This window comes from Narcine bancroftii, chromosome 14 (genome assembly GCF_036971445.1).
Source record: "Narcine bancroftii isolate sNarBan1 chromosome 14, sNarBan1.hap1, whole genome shotgun sequence".
In the NCBI taxonomy this organism is placed as follows: domain Eukaryota; kingdom Metazoa; phylum Chordata; class Chondrichthyes; order Torpediniformes; family Narcinidae; genus Narcine; species Narcine bancroftii.
In genome coordinates, this window is record NC_091482.1 from 45,298,637 (window position 1) to 45,315,029 (window position 16,393).

Sequence of the window (16,393 nt, forward strand, 5' to 3'; positions counted from 1 at the left end):
TGGCAGAAAAATAGAGTTAATAATCCTCAAGGTAAGAAATTATTCTCAGAGCCATTATGTTTGATTTTGTTACACGCATCTAAAACAAAAATCATAATGGGATATACACATCATTTTTCCAAAAATCAATTTGCTTTGTAAAAGTCAAGTTTTTAAATGCTCTGGTTTGGTTCAGTGAATGGTTACGACCATCCAACACAGTCTGCTACATTGTTATACAGACAGATGTTCCTGCTGCAGATTAAACTGACATCGTTTTATTGTAATCAATTGATTTCAGTTTAAAAAGAAAATCTGCATCAGTAAACTTTTAACTGCAGTAAAACTGAGCTGCAGTGTTAGCCAAAGAAAATGCAGGGTACTTTTAAATTTAGACATGCAGCTCGCTAACAGGCCCCTCCAGCTCACAAGCCCATGCCACCTGAATACTTCAATTAACCGACTTCCCCTGTACATTTTGAAAGGTGGGAGGAAACCCATGCAGACACAGGGAGACAGTGCCGGCTTCAAACCAAGTCGCTGGTGTTGTAATTTGGTTGCTCTCACTCTTAAGCTAACCGTGCTCCCCTGTTTGTTCCTGTTGAGTTAGTGCTTTCCAATCTGCTTGAAGCCAGATCTGTTTTGCTTCCAAACATAGCAACTCTCTACCTTTATAGCAAGTTCTCTTCTTTATTTTATATTTGGTGTCCATTGGTTTCCAATTTGGGAGAAATGTGCTTTAGCATCTGAAACATTTTTAACTTGAAACAGTTTAACGAAGATACTCCAGCAAGAAAGTCTGCAGTCACTGTGAGTGTATTCAATATGCAGAAGTACTGGAGACACTCAGCAAGTCACATCATGTTCTCTCTTTAGGAAGGATACATAACCAATGTTTCAGGCCTGAGCCCTTTGACAAGGTAAAAAGGCAAAACGTTAATTGCATATTATTTCTACTTAAGGAATGCTGCATGACCTGCTGAGTTTCTCCAGCACTTTTGAGTATTGAATTAATAAAGATAGTCTGCAGGCTACTTGTTTAGTTTACTTAATATCGAAAGGTTACTAAGAAGTATTGAAATAGAATAATAAATTTAATTTGTATCGTGTTGACTTGGTAGCAATATGCTGATAGTCTTTCTGCCCAACTCTATTGGCCTGAAACTTCTCTGAGCAGCTTGTATGTACATTTGTCATCTGTCTACATCTGCTATTACCTTAAACATTCCTGGTGGTGCTTGCTTCCTCGGTGAAGTTGACTCTCAACGGTCTGGCAAGAGAGTACATAGTATGGGGCAATGCATTGTAAATCTGAATGAAATACTTTGAGAGTTGGTGAAGCTTTGTGCTCAACTGGCTGTCAGAAAACTTGAAAGTTGGTGTAAATTTCTGACATTCAGTGGTGTTATATTTTAAATAATTGTTAAAATATTTTAATATCCAGACACTCAAAACAAATACATTTAAATTAAATAAATAATATAAAAGATGTGTAAAGTTCCTTGAACTTCACAAGATATAGGGCCCATTGAGTCTTCTCTGCCATTTGAATCATGAGCTGATCTATCCACCCACTCAGCCCCACTCCCAGGCTTTCTCCCCATAACCTTTGATGCCCTGACTAATCAAATACCTGTCAATCTTTGCCTTAAATACACCCAACAACCTCACTTCCACAGCTGCCTGTGGTGACATGTTCCAGACTCACAGCCCTCTGACTAAAGAAATGTTTCCACATCTCTGTTTTAAATTTATTCCCTTTTATCCAGAAGTTATGCCCTCTTGTCCAAGAATCCAATACTATGGGAAACATCTTTGCCGCAACTACTCTGCCAAAGGCTTTCAGCCTTCAAAATGCCTCGACAAGGTCCTCCCTCATCCTCTGTACTCCAACGAGTACAGTCAAAGAGCTGACAAGCCTTCCTCACATGGTAACCCTTTCCTTCCTGGTAACCTTGCTCTCTCTCAGACCTTTCTCAAAGCAGGCCTTGCCTATGAAGTAGCAATGGCTGGTGCTATACTGCTGGGGACCATACTTCCAGCATTGGAGTTCAGCTCTCAACTCTATAGAAGTTCTTAATTTGTGAATTTCCACTCACTTGCTTGGGAATTGCAAACCTCCATTCACACAAAGGTTCGTGCCAGTTATTCTCACCCCCGCTGAGGGCTTTTTCGCTGAAGATTGATGTCCTGAAAATAGTCACTGAAACAATTTGATCTTTGCCTATCATTCACCAAAACAAACATGTTCTTCTCTATCAAAATTGAGCTTGAATTTAGCTTTAAGTGAATGTTATCTATGTATGTAATATTGAAATGCATAAAACATAAAAATGGTACGTTTCATTAAACTTGTTTCTGTGCTGCCAATCATTGCAGGGAATTAATATTATTTATTCAGTAAAATTTATATCCGTCCATGACTCTGCTTAGTATTTATTGAAGTCATATTTAGTGAGAAGCATTTTATGATTACTTGCCAGGAAATGTCTCTTACCATGTAGGAATTGTGTATTTCATATTTCTGGGGTTTTTTTGCTATTTGATGTTTAAATAATTTGTCTGAGAAAGATGTTTTCAATTTTGTTGAGTTGTGATAGCCCACAATCTATGAAATAGCAAAATGTGCATCGTTTCAGGCATGTATTGATATTTTTTTCCAACATGAGCATTGCTGGCAGTTTAATGCGTTCTTGAGAAGGTGCTTTCCAGCTTCTTGATGAAGGTGCTTTGTGATACCTTACTCAGTCAAATACTGCCTTAATGTTAAGGGTGATCCTTCTAATTTCACTTCTCAAGCTCAGCTCTGGAGGCCTGAATAGAACCAAGGCTGTGAAGAAGTCTTTTTTTTTTAATTTTATTTAAAAGATCTTTAAAAAAACAACATACAGTCTAATAACAAAAAGAAAACAAAAACCCCACCCCACCCACCCATCCCATCAGCCAGCTCTCTGAAGGAGAGCCAAAGATATGAATAAAAAGAAAAACAAAATATTTACAATAAATCAAAGTATATCTAAATGCATATACTCCAAGTAAGGAGACCACTTATTAACAAAAAAAGAATTGTCATGCAAGTTATATGTAATTTTTTCCATAATAATACAAGCTTTCAGTTCATTATCCCAGCGTATTATATTAATCTCTATATTATCTTTCCAAGTACGAGCTACACATTTTCGTGCTACAGACAACACTAAGCGTACAAATGCAACTTGAAACTTATCCAACCCTAATCCCCTCAAAGAGACCATATAACTCAATAAAAAAATTGATGGGTCTAATGGTAATTTAATGTTATATAATTTTTCCAAAACTAACATAATTCCTTCCCAAAATGGTTGTACTTTAACACAAGACCAAAGAGCATGTAAAAAAGTTCCAGTGCATAAACCACATCTAAAACAAGAATCCGAAGTACTAAAACCATATTTTTTAATTTCTTCGGAGTTAAATATAACTGATGTAGAAAATTATAATTAACCATTCCATATCTTACATTCATCAATTTAGTTACACTATCATAACACATATCCTCCCAATTATCTTCTGGAAAAATATAAGTTAAATCATTTTTTCCATTTAAGCCTAGATTTCTCCCATTCCAGTTTATCCATACTATCTTGTAACACTTGATACATAACTGAAATATAACCCTTCTTTGGTATAGAGGATATCAAAGATTCAAATTTCATCAATATAGATAAATTCATCTCTTTACCATAATTATCTTTTACCAAAGCTCTAAGTTGGTAGTACACAAACAAAGAATTTACAAATATATCAAATCTTTTCCTCAATTGATTAAAAGAAACTGTCCTTCCTCAAAACAATCCTGCATTATCTTTATTCCCTTAGAATCCGAACCATTTAAATGATTATTAAACGTTGAAAAAGGAATAAGCTGGTTAGTATATAATGGAGTTTAAATTGATCATTTACCTTTTGATCCTAAAACCATATTTCTTTTAGTCCAAATCTTTAACAAATGTTTTAATACCGGGATATTACATTCCCGCAGCAAATTCATATTCCACCAAAATATAAATTGACGAACCTCAATTTCAGAAATAAAAGCCATCTCCACTTTCGCCCAACTTGGGGGTTGATCCAAGTCCATCAATCTACTAACAAATTTCAACTGAGCTACTTTGTAATAATTCTGAAAATGAGGTAACTGAAGTCCACCTAATGCAAATTTCCATGTGAGTTTATATAACGCTACTCGAGGTAATTTACCTTTCCATAAAAACTCTCTCACCACTTTATTTAAATCCTGAAAAAAACCCTTTGAAAGGAAACATGGTATCGACTGAAATAGATAATGAATTCGAGGGAAAATATTCATTTTAATACAATTTACCCGACCAATTAAGGTTAACGGAAGATCTTTCCATTTAATTAAATCTGCTTTAATCCTTCTTAATAAAGGAACATGGTTTAATTTATATAAAGATTGATAATCAGCATTTACAATTACTCCTAAATATTTAATTTTATCTGACCATATTGATTTTATGATATTTTTATATTCTGAATAATCACCTCCAAATGGCAAAATTTCACTCATCCCAATTAACTTTATATCCAGATAGCTCTCCAAACTGCAATAGGCATTCTTGCAACTGTGACGACAACTGTTTTGGTTCTGTCAAATATATCAACACATTGTCTGAAAATAGATTAATCTTATATTCATCATCCATAACCCTCATCCTTCTCATCTTATCATTCTGTCTTATTGTCTGACTAACGGTTCAGTAGCCAATGCAAACAAGGCTGGTGACAATGGACAACCTTGTCGAGCCGAACGTGTCAATTTAAATGGCAAAGAAACTTGACCATTTGTCGCCACTTCAGTTTGTATATAAAGCTTTAACCCAACCAATAAAAAAAGGGCCATATTTAAACTTCTCTAACACCTTAAGTTAAAAATCCCATTCAACCCTATCAAAGGCTTTTTTCGCATCCAGCGCAATCACCATTGGGTGGTTGGGCTGCTTTCGATATGCCTTGACCAATGTTATCAACCGAAGAATATTATCTGACGCATTCCTATTCTTAAGAAAACCTGTTTGATCAATATGTATCAACTTAGGTAAGTACTTAGTGAGCCAATTTGCTAACACTTTTGCTATAATTTTATAATCTACATTTAATAAAGAAATGTCTATACGAAGACACTTTCAACACGTCTCTATCTTTTTTTGGAATTACAGTAATTAAGGCACTCGAACAAGATTCCAGTAACACCTGTTCTTCAGTTATTTGTTGTAATACATCCCCAAATACAGAAGATAAATCTTCATAAAAGATTTTTTAAAATTCAACAGAGAATCCATCATCCCCTAGTGACTTTCCATTTGGCATCTCCTGCATAGCTTCCTTAATCTCAAAATCTGTAAATGGAGATTCCAATTCCATAACATCTTCCTCCCCTAATACCGGCAACATTAATTTGGATAAATAAGATTCAATAAAACCATTATCCTGCTTCCCCTCAGAAGTATATAATTTTTGATAGAATGAATAAAACTGGTCATTAATTTCCTGAGGTTTGTGGGTAACTATTGAATTCTTTTTAACAGCATTAATAGTCCGCAGTACCTGTTCCACTTTTAAATGCCACTCAAGTACCTTATGTGCACTCTCGCCCAATTCATAATAACGCTGTTTAGATCGATTAATTAAATGCTCAAATTGATAAGTTTGTAATGTATTATAATGTAGTTTCAAATTCGCTAAAGCAGCTTTTTTTTATCTTCTGCCATATCTTTCTGAAAATCTTTCTCTATCTCAGCAATTTGTTTCTCCAACACTAAACTTTCTGCCATATATTGTTTCTTAACTTTTGTAGTATAACTAATAATCTGCCCTCTCAAATAACCTTTCATAGATCCCTTAGTACAAAATGACTATCTACAGAATTAACATTCTCAGCCAAAAACAAAGTAATCTGTTCTTTAACAAAAGTAACAAACTCTGGGTTTTACAATTACATTGTATTAAACCTCCATCTGTAAGACAAAAAGAGCAATAAGAAATGATCCGATATAACCCTACTTTTATATTCACCCTGTAATACTCTACACTGTAAATGTGCCAATACCAAAAATAAATCTATTCTGGAAAATGAATCATGTCGAGATGAATAAAAAGAGAAATCTTTCTCTGTTGGATTAACTCTTCTCCAAATATCCACCAAATTTAAATCTTTCATCATGGCCCCAATTTGTATCGCCATCTTTGATTTCCTTATACTTTTTGGAGATCTATCCAATAAAGGATCCAAAACGCAATTAAAATCTCCCCCGACTAGAATATTTTCATTAGCTTGATTTAACAACAAAAAAGCTTTTAAAATAATCCATTCACCATCTATATTAGGTGCATAAACATTAAGAAAAGTCCAAGATTCAGCAAAAATTTTACAGTTCACCCTCAAAACTCTCCCAGCATTTCCTTCCAACGATTCTAATTCAAATGGCAAACTCTTATGAATTAAAATCGCTATGCCTCACGCCTTAGAATCAAAAGAAGAAGAAAATAAATGACTAACCCCCTCTCTCTTCAATTTCATATGTTCTTTTTCAGTCAAATGTGTTTCTTGCAAAAAAGCAATATCAAATTTCATTTTTTTAATATAGGCCAATACTTGCTTCCGCTTAATTGGATTATTCAACCCCTGAACATTAAAAGTTGCAAATTTCAAATTAGACATTCCTACAAACTAATAGTATATTCACACACTACAAAATATCGCTCTCCTTATAAATCCTTAAAATCGTAAGCCCTCTCCATATAAAACGTCAAATTGAAAAAAATAAAGAAAAATCATCCCTAAAAAAAAAAACCACCCAAAGGTAGTAACGCCCTAAAAATCTGGGTGTGGTAAAGCCCACTAGCGGCAGATGACTATCAAAGATTTCAGTGCCATCCACCACCCCCCCCCCCCCCAACCAGACATATATACATTGTTTAATTAAACACAATCAAATATAGTAAGTATATTCAACCTAGTGATTCCAGCCCCAATTATTGTTCTGGGTCTTCAATATCAATAAGACTTTGTGTCAGTTCTTCTTTCTTTTCATTCTTTCCATACTTCCCATTCCCATTTCCATTTGCCCTTTTAGGTGACAACAATGAAGACTGACCATTCCCTCGCAAATTTGGCAACGAATTAGCAAAAATTAATGCATCCTGATCATTCCCAAAATATTGGGATTGAAAATTTCTGTAAAAATCTTTCAACACCACAGGATAACGAATAACCCTTCTGCCACAATACTTCTTTAACTGAATTAAATTCCCGATGTCATCTAATAATTTCTTGACTCAAGTCCACATAAAAGAATACTCTATTATTTTGAATCATGATTGGAGTTTGACTTTGTCACTCCTTCTGCACCGCCAGTCGTAATACCATTTCTCTATCTTGGTATTTCAAACAACGAATTAAAACTGCCCGTGGTGACTGTCCTGGAAATGACTTCTTCCTTAATGCTCTATGTGCTCGATCCAACTCCAGACCTTCTGGAAAAAACTCCTTGCCCAACACCTCAGGGATCCATTTCTTTAAAAAATTTATCGGGTCAGAACCTTCAATATCCACTGGAAGACCCACTATTTTTACGTTATTCCTCCGACTTTGATTTTCCAATGAATCAATCTTCTTCAATAATTCCTTTTTCTGAACCCCCCAGTCCACAAAAGAGTCCTCCACTTTTTCCCTAATACGTTCCACTTGATTTTTACATTCAAAAATTTTTGAAATTATCTTGTACAGTGTCTACTGATTTTATACATCTATTAACGTCACTTTTAACTACAGTCATATCTTGCTTCATATTTGTCATTTCTTCACACATAGTACTCATTTTAGTTTTCACTTCCAAAAATCCTTGAGTCATCTGCTTTGACATAATATCCATTTGGTAAGCAATCCCTTCCAAAACAGTAAACACAGAATCCAGTCCAGATTCCATCACCTCCCTTTGAGGCCTACCTTCTCTAGTCTCAGCCATTATTTCTTCTTGTGTACATTCCAATAAAGTTAAATCCTCTTCTTCAACCACAACTGGTCCTTTTCCGGTGCGGCTGTGGGTCTGGACACCCAACCACGGTGCACCGACCTCGTCAGGCTGCCGTCGCTCGGGTTCCCTCATAGCCCACACCTTTTCCAGTAATTCACGCACCCTCGAAGCACCGTGAATGCCCGACAGAACCATCGATCATGCAGATGCGTCCTCCGACGCTACAATGCGCGCCCCCGGACCACTAGGCAACATCGCAGGCTCAAGGGCTCCTCTCTTAGCCGGAGTGCCCGCGCTTGTTGTCGAGTCGGCGCCATCTTGCGGATGCAGGGTCGGCGCCGGCGTAATACCGTGCAGGAGTCCTCTGAGGCCTGGGGACTCCCATCAACGACTCCGTAGCATCAACTTGATAGGAAGGCCTCAATTCTTCAACACTTTTATAAGGTAATTTCTTCTGTAATTGAGCTTTTGACTTTTTCACATTTGTAGCCATTGCAATCCTCCACTATTCCAAAAACTGTAAATACTGCTTTTAACCACTTTTATAAATTTTAAAATTGGGTATTTAAAAATCTAGCTGGGGGAAGGTGGAATTACACATCTGTCTTCTACGCCATCTTGTCACGCCTCCCGGCTGTGAAGAAGTCTGAACCCTAAACCCAAACTGAGTTTGGGTGAGCAGGTTATGGCTGAACAAGTGCTCTGTGTCAAACATTTGTTCTTGCTGATGGAGAGTAGTCTGGGAAGAAGTTAACTCATTGGATTGAACGGGCTTTTTCTTTGGATTACAGAACATATTCAGAATATGGGGCTGTTTTATTGGGAACTTTTTAGTTTAAGGCCAGTGCTATTGGAAAGCAAAAAAATTATCTGTAATCTTGGCAAACTGCAGGATACAATAAGCCACAGTGGATTTAAGAGAATTGGCCCATTTTTTTGTTGTCAATGTTGTGGGCTTGTAAATGTAATCTCCATGCTCCAGAACAAGGTCTTCAAAATGGTTTAATTATACTTGCAGGTATCTATTTGACATGTTTCTGAAATATTCATGAGTGAATCATTTGATTTTTGGATGTTTTGCAGACTACCAATGCCTCATCCAACAATACCGTAACACTAAGTGCATGTGTCAGATGTCATTCTAACTTCTCTAAGAGCCTTACAATTTTACTAAAATTGTTTGTATTGACAGGTACATTCATTTATGTTCTCTTTATTGCTCTTTCTCCATGATGTCACTTGAAACTGCAGATGTAGTTACTGCCTTTTGCAGTCTCTTGTAGATGTTAGGAATAATTTAAGGTATTAATGTGAGGAATGCAGTCTTGCCTTGTGAGTGTTTCTTCTACTTTCAGTAGGCTCTTTTGCAATTCTAAGGGTAATTAGAAAATGCTGATATAATTTTAAACATTAGAACAGCACGGGTTTGTGGGCAGAAATGGCCCGTTACCATGCTGTATTTCTAAATTTAAAATTTATCAGGGGCCATCAAGTTAAGCCTAAAGTTAAAGTAGAAACAGTGGTTAGTGTTCAAAAAGACATTCGTGTTGAAGCATCTCGTCCTGGTGAATGGAATGCTGGTGATAAACTGCACCTGCAACTTGTTTTTGTTCAAGAAATAACAGTCTCCTATCCCCTGCCCAAAAGAATTGAAGTTAATGCCTTGTAAAATTTAGTCAGTATGGAGAAAACAGACTCTCCATGGAGAATTTTCAGCTTATCCTTACATTTTTTCCAGATGTGTAACAACTGGCATATTAGTTTTTTTTTTGCAGAGTGCTCGAGCAAATGGATAAAGCAGGTAAGTTGATTTGTAATGCTGAGGCAATCACATTGAAGGATTGCAGTAACCAAGGGGACTTGAGCAGAGAGGAGAGCTGATGGGATGGAATATTTAATTTGTGGTTGTACAACTGAGCTTTTATATGAAAGGGATTTGAGCCCAGCTGTAGTGGAAATAATCCGCTGAAGCAAACAATTTATAGATTAGTCCCTAGATAGAATCAATTAATCAAAACCATCTTGTGCTCAAAATGTGGGAACTATTGATACACTTAAGGAAAGTCAGAACAAAGTGGTACAGCTTGAAACCATTAGAAGGAATTTAAATTTCAAATGTCCGTGCTGTTGTCCTGTAAAACAAATATAGACGCCCATTCAACAAAATGAGCTGTTTTCAGCGTCTAAATTAACGTAATAAAATAAAACTGGATATTTGCTTTCAGCAAAAGAGGGTACAATTGCTGGTAACATATGGTAGGCATTGGACCATTTGCTCCTTGGCCCTTTCTTGATCGTCATCTGATGTCTGCTGCCAAGACCATTGCCAGACCCTTCAAGATCATCAGAGAAAGGGGCCCTTTGCACCAGCTGGTTCGGCCTCCCCCCCCCCCCCCCCCGACCCTCCAATTCTGCTGCCGAATTTTTCCAGCACTCCTGCTGGTGATTTCCCCCCTTGTGTCTGTGACTTGCTTTCAGGATGAAGGTAAACAGCCATTTGCAATCTGGCTGACTTTGATATCCCCACAGCTGATAATCCTGAATGCAGATTTTTGTTTCTGGAAGTTGACAATAATGAACCTCATTGAATTGAAATTTTGAAAATATTTTCCATGATTGAGATTTTCACTTTTCACCAAGTTATGAAGTCTCACCTTTTAACAGTGCAGTTGGATTCAATGCTGTAAAAATTTGATGTCATCTGAACTGTTTCCAATCTCAATTCCCACATTTGGCAACAATTTATTCCATAGCAGTAACCATCAAAGAGTTCAAGATTCCTGAGAAACATATATCTGGCAGAATATCAACATTTTATTTTGTATTTCTAAATTTTGGTCTAAAACATTAAAGGCCAAAAAAAAAACTCAGTTGGCAAACTTCAAGGTTAGATTTTTTTCTGTTTGTTTTATTTTCTGGTGTCAAGACAGATTTATTTTTAAATATCTCTCCATTTATGAAGAATGGCAAGGTTTTGTGTGAAGATGTTCTGTGTTGTTTTTTGTAAGATGCCTAATATGAAATGACCCACAAACAAATGAACATTTTAAGGTAGAATCTTAACATTAATCCAACAATAACTTGGATTGCAGTAATATTTAGCCATGCCTACGCCTTCAGTTTTATTTTTCATGCAAATTATGAAAATTTATGTAGCATTTTTAGATGATCAGTCTTTGCCACTTGCTTTCTTCTGTGAATGCATACAACTAAGAAATGGGAAATAAATTTTCCCCATTTACTGCATGGCATTTTTAGCACTTTACCTCAGGAAATTTGGACCAGTATTTTTAAAAAATATCTTGCTGAAAGACATTTGAACCCTTGCAGGGTCTAAAATAGTTGCACTTAAAGGGCATTTTATACTTTGAATTTTATAGTCCTATTAACTGGCTCATTTTGCATTAAGTAACCAATCACATCTGAAAGGTTAGGAAAATGTGAAATGAAATTTGTAGAATCACCCATTCGCCAATGCTGACAGGGATGCCTTTCAACATTAGTCCTTTTTTCCTGCACTTGGCCCATTGCCATCTATTCCTTTCCATCCAGATACCTGTCCAAATGGTTTTTTGTAAAACTCTGTGATTGAACCTACTTTTACCTCTGGCAGTTTGCTCCATATACCTATCACCTCTCTATGGAAAATCTTCCTTCATCTGTCCTCTAATTTTAGGATTAATTATCTATCCTTTCTGTCCCTTATAATTTTATAAGCCTCTGTGAGGACCCCGCACTATGCACAACCCCAGTGGAAAGTCCCAGCCTATCCAATCTCTTCTTGTAACCACAGGCTTCCATTCCAGGCAACACCCTGTTGAATCTCTTCTTCATTCTTTCCATTGCTATCACATCCTTTCTGCACTGTGGTGACCAGAACCATATTCCAAGTGTGCCCAGACCATTGTCCTGCATAGCTGCACATGATTCCCAACTCATATACAGTACTCACTGCTTTGCTTATAAAGACAATCTGTTACTGCTCTGATTTCCATCTGATCTGTTCCCTCTGTATCCCCACCCCCACAACAATTCTCACTATCTGAAACTCTTTCGTGATTGCAGACTTCCAGTCATAGAAACAACCTTTTCATACTACTCTCTGTCTCCTGTGAGCAAGTAAATGTTGGATCCAGTTGGCCAAAAAGTCTTAATCCCATGCACCCTAACTGCACCAGTCTAGCAGGCAGGACCTCATCAAAAGCCATGTTTACCATCCCTACCACTTTGCCTTCATCAATTTTTTGAATAACCTCCTCAAGAAAAACCTCAGATTTGTGAGGCTGGAATTCTCATGCACAAAACATGCTGATCCCCCTGATCAGTCTTTGCCTTTCCAAGTGACCCTAAATCCTATGCCTGAATATTTTCCAATAGTTTCTCTACCATTGGTTTGTAGTTTCCCAGATTAACTCTAATCTACCACCTTTCAAATTCCAGTTTATTATCATCTGACTGTACAAAACAGCATTTTCCTGGCCAGATGCAAACACATACACGCACAATATGCAGTCATTAATAACCACCTAAATACATAAAGATGTAGCTTAAAGTAAATATATAAAATATTTTGGGATAATTTTCTTGGCTGCAGGATACTGTTCATCAATCTCACAGCCATTGGGAAGAAGCTATTTCCCAGCCTGGCAGTCCTGATTCTGATGCTCCTGTACCTCCTTCCTGATAGTGAGTCAAAGATACTGTGTGCTGATTGGAAAGGATCCTCAATAATTCTTTGTGCTCTATTTAAGCAATAAAGGAATGGTAGACTTAAGTGATTTTGGCCATTTGATAATCCTCTGTACTGACTTGTGATCCAAGGCTTTGCAGCTACTGTCCCACACAATGATGCAGCCAGACAGATCGCTCTCAATTATGCTCCTGTAAAAGGTTGACAAAATGGGGACCAGTAGCCTTGCCCTCCTCAACCTCCTTTCGGAAGTATCGGCATTGCTGACTAATGAGGAGGTGTTCTGGGTCCAGGATAGGTCATTCTTTTTATGCACACCAAAGAACTTTGTTCTCTCCACGATGGAACCATTGATGTGTAATGCAGTATGGTCCACAATCATCACCTTTGCCTTGCCTACATTGAGATTTGGGTAGTTCTCACCACGCAACCTCCTCTCTGTAAGCCCACACATTGTTGCCGAAGAGGCCAACTCCTGTTGTAGCATCCTCCAACTTGATTCTTGAATATGGGAACAATATTAGTCTTCAGTACCTCAGGAATTTGTCCACCTCAATGTGTTGTCAATATCTCTAATGCTTACTCTTTCCTGCTGCATGTCTAGACCATCAGTGAACACCTCCCCCTACTTCTTCCTGAGGCAAAATATTCATTTGGGACACCACACATAACCCCTGGCTCCACACAAAGACTCCCTATTTGGTTTTGCCAAAGGTCTTGGAATTTCCTTTAATTGTGTTGGCCAGGGCCATTTTATCTCCTCCTTTTGCCCTCATAACTACTTTCACAGAACCTCTCCGAAATTCTCTGGAAACTTCAAAGGGCAGGCATGGCAACTATCCAACACACACCCCCTTTTTCTCCTGATCAATCCCTCAATTTCCTTTGTTAACCAGTGTTGTTTAATCTTGCCATCCTTGTAAGGAATAAAGCAAAATTTCCATTTCAGAGAGACAGAAGATTCTCAGAAACACAGGAAAAAAATTAACCAGTTATTTTAGTTTTATTAAGATAGAAAATGAAGTATGGAATTGGATTTCTTTTGACCACCATGTTTGGTCCTTCACTGAGATGAACATTGACTACATGTTTTTATCGTGGCTAAGTTGTTTACCACAATCAACATGCAGTAAGAAAATAATCAGATGATCAAACAGTTTCCAATGTTACTGGCAGTACTTGATGTATTTCGACCAGCGATACCGCTTGTAGCTTTCTGTACTGCAATTAAAGGAAATCAGCTGGAAATTATCATAATGGAAGCTACTGACCGATTAGGCCTATATCATACCCTGAAAATCATGCCATCAGTTGCAGAGGTTTGGTGAATGTTTAGTGTTACCCTCACTTACTGCCCAGCAAAACTAGGTCTAAAAACTATTGATTGCTCATGTATATTTTAATTTTCTAATGAATATTACAAAATAAAAAGAAATTTAAAAATGTGATTTTTTTAAATAATTAATCAGCTTCTTTAATTTTATGTGTAGATTCCATGGCATCCTGTGAAAGGTTTATAAAACTGGTGAAAGATTGTGTGTTTTTGTTCTGCAGTCAGCCAGCTTGAGAACATTAAGCTTAATATTGGATTTGGAGAAATTCTGATTCCTGTTTCCACTTCTTTAGTGTTTACGCTCCCGCACAACTTCATTATTCAGTGCAAACCTTAACTGTCTATCGTTTATTTGGATGTTAATTCACCTGTATATGTGGGTTTAATTTATTTTCTGGTGCATTGGTTCACATTTAATGAATGCGTGATGCCAGCAGGCGTTGGGAAGAAGGTGGGTCCCAGCACAGTGATCCCTTGAGATTTGCGGGGAGCTGTATCTGAGATGTGCAGCAGGCATGAGTTCTTTGGCCCTTGGTCTTGGTTCTAAGGAATATCCTGAATGTGCAGAGGAGTCTCTGAGGGTACCTCAGAGCTGAGTGCAGTGCAATATATTTCTTCTCCTACCTGCTTGATTATTTTCCAAATCATGTGCCAGTCCAGAGGCCAAATTTCAAAAGCAATATTCCAAGTATTTTTAAATTTTGTCTTAGAGAAAATGCTTACAGAAAAGAAACATGCCCATTTCAAAGATGCAAACTGTTCTGTTTACAGATCCTGTCCAGATCTCTGCCTTTTGCTGATCACCAGACACTGACTTTTACCAGGCATATGTTACATGGCATTTTTGCATTTTCCATGTGGTGTGCATTAAAGCTGAAGGTGATTCACAGTACAATAGATGAATTAGCTCAGGAAAAGTAGATGATCATAAAGTCATGAAATTTAATTTCCAAAGCAGTGAAATTTTCCCAAAACATTCTCCAAAAGTCTTGTAACAACTAGGACAACCAAAGTCTCACCCAATTCCACGCATTATGGAAGTTTGCAGCGTTGGCTAGTGCAGATTCCAAGTACTAACCAGCAAAATACTTCCTTAAAAAATGGAGGAGGATTTAATGACTGATTCCAAACACAGAATGATGCTCGGGTGAGAAGTGTAGTTCAACTTGATGCAAAGCAGTTATTTTCAAAAGCTGTAAAATGCCATAAAATATGAAACAACAGCCTACTTCAGGATTTGAAAAATGTACTGTTAATTTCCTTGCAACTAAGTAGCCAGTGATGTTGACTTTTAAAAAACAAGAAGCAAAGTGGGGTTTGAATGCAATTGTAGAGAAGCTCGCTGATAGTAAATAAAATTATCAATGAAGCAAAGCAAAGATAACTGAAAACTGCCAATGCCTTTTGGGAATACACGTTGTAACTGGTTCAGGGAAAGCAGCAACTCATAAGTTAACACAAAAACAGCAGTTGGTCGTCTTCGAGACTTTTATTTGAGAGATGTTGTCATGCCATCTTTTGAGCAGGCAAAGAATAAGTGGTATCTAATTTGTGAATTTTTTCCCAGAGAAACACCTCGTACTAATTTGCATGCTTTGAATTTTTTCAGTCATGTAGCGCAGATAAATATGAGCAGAGCTCTTCTCTCCTGAACTGCAGAGTGGCAGCTGTATGCCTAATGAATTGAACTTTCTGACCTTGTACTGCAGACTTCTGCCCTGAGGCAGGGAATTGTTTGCACACCTGGTATGTTGATGTTGACCCACCCACGTTTTGGTGTGCTCTGTAGATTAGAAATGATTATTGTCTATTACAGTATTGATGATTGTGAACAGGCCTTGCGGAAATAATGATGGTGGACAAAGTGGCCATTCATAGAATTTTTATTCCTGCCTCGTTTGATTTTATTTGCAAAGGGATTCATTTTGATGATGCAATGACCTCATTATTTCTAATGAACTTGTAAATATGCTAAATTTTTTAAGTATACTAGGGGTTTTAAAGTGTAGCAACTGTAGGCAAATGTAACCACTCTCTTGTGTTAGTGGTATTGATTGATCGAGGATGTTAGTCTCTCATTGTTTGCTCAGGTAATATTCCTGGATTTTTAACCAGAAACTTGGTTCTCTGCTTATAGATTTTGTGCCAATACTTTTAACTATATTCAAATAAGAAAACTTGCAAGCTGCAAAATGGGGTTGTTAAAATAAAAATTGTTAATATATCCCATTTGAATGTCTAGTTTCCTCCAAGGCAAATAATGATGCACAATTATTCTGTTCCAACCCCAGATGACATCTTGTCCGTTCTGGCCAGGCGATATACTGCTTCTGGTCTGTTTGGCCTAAGTTTGTA

At 37.1% G+C, this 16,393-nt stretch overlaps 1 protein-coding gene across 15 annotated transcripts in view; it reads left to right on the plus strand.

The window, feature by feature from the left end:
• tcf12 (transcription factor 12) overlaps positions 1–16,393 on the plus strand; it is a 354,049-nt gene that overhangs the window by 316,136 nt on the left and 21,520 nt on the right. For 2 of the 15 annotated variants that reach the window (XM_069910869.1, XM_069910868.1), the window contains exon 19: positions 9,099–9,207. The exons of the other annotated variants lie outside the window; for them this stretch is intronic. In XM_069910869.1, coding sequence (XP_069766970.1) covers positions 9,099–9,207 — 109 coding nt within the window. The remainder of the gene's footprint in view (positions 1–9,098; positions 9,208–16,393) is intronic. 15 annotated transcript variants of the gene reach the window in all.